Source organism: Vipera berus (assembly GCF_964194415.1).
Source record: "Vipera berus genome assembly, chromosome: 3".
Lineage (NCBI taxonomy): Eukaryota > Metazoa > Chordata > Lepidosauria > Squamata > Viperidae > Vipera > Vipera berus.
This window is the reverse complement of record NC_138204.1, coordinates 172,887,119-172,894,461: the sequence shown is the minus strand read 5'-3', so window position 1 is coordinate 172,894,461 and position 7,343 is coordinate 172,887,119. Positions and strand designations below refer to the sequence as shown.

At 39.3% G+C, this 7,343-nt stretch overlaps 1 protein-coding gene across 1 annotated transcript in view; it reads right to left on the bottom strand.

The window, feature by feature from the left end:
* Nucleotides 1–666: 666 nt before the first annotated feature.
* Nucleotides 667–7,343, bottom strand: part of LOC308667057 (desmoglein-4-like) — a gene marked incomplete at both ends in the record, with an annotated part of 33,300 nt that continues 26,623 nt past the window's right edge. Inside the window, 5 exons of the mRNA XM_081326121.1 lie at nucleotides 667–1,605; nucleotides 2,011–2,225; nucleotides 3,522–3,585; nucleotides 4,704–4,855; nucleotides 5,712–6,290. Coding sequence (XP_081182247.1) covers nucleotides 667–1,605; nucleotides 2,011–2,225; nucleotides 3,522–3,585; nucleotides 4,704–4,855; nucleotides 5,712–6,290 — 1,949 coding nt within the window. The remainder of the gene's footprint in view (nucleotides 1,606–2,010; nucleotides 2,226–3,521; nucleotides 3,586–4,703; nucleotides 4,856–5,711; nucleotides 6,291–7,343) is intronic.

The window sequence follows — 7,343 nt, the reverse complement described above, 5'->3', positions numbered from 1 at the left end:
AAATGGAAATTTAAATGAAATTTCACAAATACTTTCACAATACATGATACACTGCCTAAATCTGTTAACAACCTGTATATTTCTATTGTTACAGCAGAATATTGTCATTCTTAAGGACTGCTATACTGATTGTAATTCACACAGGATCTTATTCAGAGATAAAGAATTAATATATGCCATTTTTTTCTGATGACACTTTTTTGTCTGGTTGCTTATGTTGACTAACTGCTTTAAGATGAAACTAAACTATGCTGAATTTGGAACAGTTTCTGTGCAACTGCTTTAAAATACAGTAAGGAATTCCAGAATATTACAGTTCCTAATCACTTTGTGCACAGTTGCATTCCCTTACCATGATGTTAATAAGTACAAAGAGGAAGTGACATGTTGGTCCAAATATTGCTCAACAGATATATACAAAAGGCCCTGTTAGTGATTCCTCCATTATGTACACTATCATGTCTCCAAAGGCAATATATCAGCATTTTCTTAAGTTGGCAGCGCTCCTATATTTTGGCTTATGACATTAGGAGATTCTGTTTCAGACAAGAATCATTTTTCTCTGATTTTTTGATTTGCTACCTATAAATAATAAAAACATTATTTAGCAGCAAATCTAAAAAACAAAAAGGGGTGGGGGAAACATGTAATCGCAAGTGATCTTTACTAATTAGAATACTGTATAGTGCTGTATTTTGTTACCCTTCTTCGAGTTGTACCAGGAGAAGCTGTTCCAATTGTTTGACTAAGAAGATTATCAGAAGCCAACAATGAATTAGGACCACCACTTAGATTCCCAAGGCCACCACTCGCTCCTGTTCCAGACACAACTCTTTCAGTTACAAACACATTACGGGCATTTGATATGTCAGAAGGGAGGGTCATATTGCCATGTACGCTAGCAGCAGGTCGAATTACTCTTTCGGTCACAACTACATTTGATCCTTCGGTCAGATTGGGAATGCTCAAAGAAGCTGGTAACCTTGAATTAGGAGCAATTACTCTTTCTGTGACCACAACATTTGACCCACCTGGTAGGTCGGGAATATCTATCATGCCATGAATGTCGGTGACCGGAGCAGGAGCCAGCACTCTTTCTCTGACCACAACATTTGATCCACTCAGAGAATCAACATTAAGTGTGGGGGGTTTCATTGTTGAGCCTGAAGTATATGTTTCTGTTACAACTACGTTACCATGGAGCATAGGATCAGGTATTGGCCTTGGAGGTTGTACATTGGAAGTGGTTGTGTAAGTATTTTCTGTAACTACGGTGGTACCACCAACAGCAGAAGGTTGAGGCATAGATGAAGATGTGTTAACAACAATCGTGGTTCCAGGTGGTGGCAGATTTACCTCAATATCAGGATTGGGCAGAGACATATTGGGATCTGGGAAGGGCTCAATCTCTCTTCCCAAGCAGATCTCTGCCAAGGTCTTAAACTTAGGACCCAGTGTATCCAAATAGGAATTGTCCAGATCATCCCCAATAAAACTGCAACAGCCAATGGAACCAGCAGGAGTGCCTATGCCTTCATGATCATATATTAGGAGACAATCATTTGCAGGTCTGCCTTCATCTTCATCAGCATAGGCAAATGCTTTCTAAAAACGAATAAGCAAGAGAAAATTAGCATTGTTTATCATTAACATGAGAAAAAATATCAAAATATTCTCCAAAAAGGTAAGTACTTAAAAGCTGGGTGATTAACTTGAATTTCAGTTTACCAGCTGCTTCAAATTGAATCCAAACTGCTGCATAGTCCCATTCCACAACATGAATAATTTATATTTATTCCATACATAATTTATTCCATACTGTGGGGAGGCAGTTCAAATTTTGCACCAAGGAATATCAAATACTCTAAGTTATGAACACTTTGCACCATTACTTGGCATAATATACTTTAGGTTTGTGTTCATAAATATGAACATAACCCTAAGCAAATATTCCTAATAATGACTTATTACCATTCTCCATATTTTGCTAGGTACAGTATAATGGTTTACCTCAGAGAAGTAGCTGTCTAGGAAAGCCATATTCACACCACTTTCTCGGTATTCTTTTATTCCTCCATATGTATCTTTCCGTCCCATTGTCCCATAGCCAGTTGTTGTCCCATAACCAAGTGTAGTTCCATAGCCTTTTGCTGCTCCAAGTCCTGTTGTTTCTTCAACTCCTGAACTCACCATTCCTCCATCACCATATTTAGTTGCATAGATATCTGATAATGATTATTTATTTATTTATTTTATTCAAAACAAAATAAAAGAACAATACAATCACCTGTTCTCAAAGTCTGGGAAAATAACTAGTTTTTCAGTAGCTTATTGAATAATGTAAGGGTGGTAGCCAAACAACTCACTGAGGGGAGATCATTCTAAAAGGCAGGAATTGAAACAGAATAGGTACAATTCCTGGGTCTTGCAAGATGATATTGTTTAATTGAGGGGACTTGCAGCATGCCTACTCTGCTGGACCCAATCACATGGGAAAAGATGATAGAGATACACAGTTTCTCAGGTAGCCTGGCCATATGCCTTGGAAAGTTGTAAAGGCTATAACCAGCAGCTTGAATTGTTTTCTGAAGCCTAGTAGTAACTAGTGCAACTTGCAAAGCAGCAAAGTGATGCACATATAATACTGCCTCATTGCCTGTGTTGTCACATTCTAGACTGGTTGTAGCTTCTGGATGGTCTTCAATAACAACCCCAAAAGTTCTTATTAATCACAGCTTTCACCTGTTCTTTGAGAACTGAGAGTTCAAGAGGATTGCACACATCTTAAATGGATAATTAGGGTTAGGGTTAGGAACATCTGGAACATCAGAAACGAAGAGTCAGCAATGGGGGCACAAATAGACATAAAAACTCAGCCTTGGTAGGATTGAGCCTGAGGCTGTTCTTCCCCATCCAGGTCTAAAGCCTCCAAAAATGGGGTCACTAACTCAACCAACCAGGGGTCAAGATATACAACATCATCTGCATGCATGTTACATATTGATGATGATGGAAGATGATCTCATCTAGCATTTTCATGTGAACAGAAGGGGAAGTGTCAAGCTCTGTGGCATCCAACATGTAAGGGCCTGTAAGCAAGTTTTCTTTCTACCTGTCAATACCGGTTGAAATCAACCACAGAAAATAGAGGAGAACCATCATAAAACAATGGCTATGGTGATATTTATAATGTTGATGATGACACATAATAGATTCAAAGAACAGCAGTGATCAATTCACTAATCAATTAATCAATGCAAAGCTGACCGTAAAACAATTGAGGCCCAATTTCTATTGATATGGTGTGAATATTACAGTCACTCTTATGCTCCTATACAGATACTCTTTGTGTAACAATTTTTGTAACTATGTGGATTTTTCATGGGCCCATAGAGATTCCATTTCCATAAATGATAAGAATTAGATGTAGAATAATAAGAACACATTCACTCCTCCACTTTACTGCTATTTCTATCCCCATCAATTATCAGAATTTGCCAGTTAAATGTTACTTTATTTACCTGAAGAATCTGCAAACTCCCCTTTACTTGCAGCAGTTACTGGTGCACAGATATTTGACACATCCTGGAAAGAAAGCCCAAGCTAAGTTATTAAATATACTTTTTAATAAGTAACATAAATGTAATATAGAGATTATTTTGCTATGATTAGGGGAACTGTTAATGTAATGGAAAGTAATAGTGCAATTGGTAGAAACAAGGCCTTAGATTTGTGTGGAAGTATGTCTTAGTTTGATTATAGAATCTATTACAGTTCCTTGTGACAGTACTGTCAATGGATCCATCTGGTTTGGTATCAGCACATAAGTGATCTTGGCTTGTTTTGGAAGCAATCAGTGTTTGGACCTGATTAGTTACTGGGATGGGAGGCCATTGCGGCAAAACATCCTGGAATAAGGTAACAGCAAACCACTACTGTAGACTTACCAACATCCCCCTCTCCCCCTCGGATGGTTGTGTTCACAGAGTCACGTTGGGGAAGTAGAAAATAAAATAAATGCCATTGACAGAGATATACAGAATCTGTTACCTAAGGCAAAAGGGACTAAATATTTTTCAGGTCCAGAATGAGATAACATTCAGAAGAAGCTTAGTCAGATGCTTCCCTAATTCACTGGACTATAAGAAGGAAGTACAGCAGAATCGGACTTTCAAAATTCTGTTATTTATACTAATCTGAACAAAAGTAATGTCACTCTTCTTGTGGGGTTGATTTCCTGTTCTGAACTTCCTAGCACAGTTGAACTCAATGGCAACTTTTCCTTTGGCTGAAAAAATTGGGTACCTGCTGAGGTCCATTGCTAATAATCTCTTCTAGGCTTCTTTTGTTGCTGATTCTGCCTATTCATCTGTCTTTTCTGAGAGTATGTCAATGATTAAGCAATGGGAAGCAAAGGCAGCCTGTGCTTTTCTTTCCTAACAAGGTACAGATTGGCCTCCTAGGTCATGAAGAAAATGGAGAACTACTGATGGATAGTGGCAAAGAGGCTCCCTAATCTAAGATGGGATAAAGATTTTCTGTAGTCAACTCCTAGCCCTTGGTCTTGGTGGTTGGGAATCTGGTGGGAACTCGGCCTAATGCATCTGGAGGGAACCAGTTGGTTGATGCTGAAATAATATGTATCTGCATGCAGACATTTGGGAATATGCACATGTCTCTGTGTGTTTCAGTGAAGAACTAACCCGGTCTTCAGGCTGTGCTCCTTCAATTCCCCAGGAATGGATAGCTCCTTCTGTGCATTCAGGCACAGGCTCAAATCCAGATCCCACTCCACCAGCCTGTCTGGATCCCAGATAACCGGAACAATCACACTGTGACATCAGAATTGGTACCACTGATAAACCAAAACAAAACAAAAAGTTATCAGTAGACTAAATATTTGATTTATATATAAATAGAGGCACACAATAATATGGGGCCAGTCTATTTCTAGTCTACAGTGTCTACTAAAGCCATATACCGTAATCATTTCTGGAGATTTTTGTTCCAGGTACCTTTACAGGTTGAACTGTGCTGAGTGAATGTTGGGCACAGTTATCAAAGCTGTCCCCCCACCCCCACAACATTGGAAACCTTTTCCTGGACAGGCACACCTGGCATCTACATTACTGCTTTTTGGTGCTAGACACACACTTCTTAAATTTTAATTGCTTCAGTGCCATGTATTAATCTTTCTATATCTGTTATCTAAAGCTTTTAAAGTCCTTTTTAGTGATCATTGTCATTATTTAATGTGGTATTTGGGTAGTTTAACAGACATATTCTTGGGGAAAATTTGCTTTGAAAATCAAAATAAATAAATGAACAAACATTTTTCAGGATACTAGCAAACACTTTTGAAACCTAATATTATCAGCATGTGTATTTCCATTCAGCAGATGATGCATCTCAAGATGGACATCATGAGCAGAATACTTTTTAACTGAGGGGGTTTTTTGCACGCAGAAATTGAGACCAAGTTCATAGCAACTTTCTAGTGTTGTCAATGTACTTTACTATTCAATCTTTAAGGCAAAATTTGAGGATGCAAAAAGAATTGTTTTCAATTATTCCTTCTCAATTAATGGGAATCAAAAGGCATATTTCACAGAACCATTATATACTGACCAAAATGTTTTATAGAAGTCAAAAATCATATTATATAGAAAACATTTTTAAAAGGAATAAATCTATCCTTATAGAATACTTACACACAAATATTAATCCTCCAAGAAGCATCAGGCCAATGGCAGCAGCACTAAGAGAAGTTTCTCCACCATTTTGCCTTGCTCCTCCTACGTCAATAGCATGTCCACTAATTCCATGTGTGTCATCAATGCCACCTCCACCACCACCACCTCCACCACCATCAATACTACCTCCACCTGTTCCCCAGCCAGTGCCACCTGTTCCCCAGCCAGTGCCACTTGTTCCTCCTCCACCTGCTCCTCCACCACCCGCTCCTCCTCCACCTGCTCCTCCTCCACCTGCTCCTCCACCACCTGCTCCTCCACCACCTGCTCCACCACCACCTGCTCCACCACCACCTGCTCCACCACCACCTGCTCCTCCGCCACCCGCTCCTCCACCGGCTCCACCACCACCAATAATTATAACTTTGACTCTCTTGGTAGCCATTTTGACACACATTCCATTTTGATCACAGTGACAGGCCTGCAAAGGAATTACCAGTGGCCTTTGACAGCTTTTGCCACTGTTGTCAATCACTTTGACTTGGACCTCATAAATTATGAACTCTATGTTGTTAGTGAACAGAGCTGCTGAAGTACCTGGAGGGAGAAATAAGGGAAAGGACTACATTAAGAACTCTGCTTTGAAATCCCTATAATCAAAGTTCATTCTCTTAAATAATTATTATGAATTTGACTATGAAAATTCAATGAACAAAAAGTCTCTAACAGGATAGGCATAATATATATGTATATGTGTGTGTGTGTGTTCATGTATGTATACACACACACATACAAGTATTTCTCGATTTACAACCAAAATTGAGACCAGAATTTCTGTTGTAAATCATGATGGTAAGTCGAGTCATACTTAGTTTTATAACAATTTACATGGTCATTAAGCGAATCCAAGTTCTCCAATGGGAATTTTTTTGCAGAAATTAGCAAAAAAGGTCACAAATCATTATTATGTAACTGCAGGAAGCTGCAACTGATTGTAAATACAAGCCAATTGTCAAATGCCTGAATCGCAATCATGTGACTGCAAGGGTGGTGCAGCAGCCTTGGTGGAGCAGTGGGCTAATGCCTCCTTAAGTAACACCAGCTGCCTGCAATTAGTGCAGGTTCGCATACCACCAGGCTCAAGGTTGACTCAGCCTTCCATCCTTCCGAGGTAGGTAAAATGAGGACCCAGATTGTTGGGGGCAATTAAGCTGACTTTGTAATAATGCCGCTTGGGGTGTGTGTGAAAGCCCTAATAAGCAGGCATATACATAGAATGAAGGCTACTGCTAAGTTTGTAAGCCGCCCTGAGTCTTCGGAGAAGGGCGGGATATAAATGGAATTAAAATAAAAAAAATAAAAACAGTTATACAGTAGGTGTGAGTACAGATCACAAATCATTTTCCCAAGGCTGTCATAACTTTGACCATCATTAAACCATGAGCCATACATCGAGGACTCTGTGTTATAAGTTTGTATCTGGTTTGATCACAGTGATGGCCTTCAACTTTATACATTTTTCTCTTCTTCTTCTCCCCTTTTCAGCCCTGCAAGGTGGGTAAAGGCAGGCTTACAAGCTCAAGGTTGAGTCAGCCTTCCCTCTTTCCAATGTTGGTAAAATGAGGACCTAGATTGTTGGAGGCTATATGC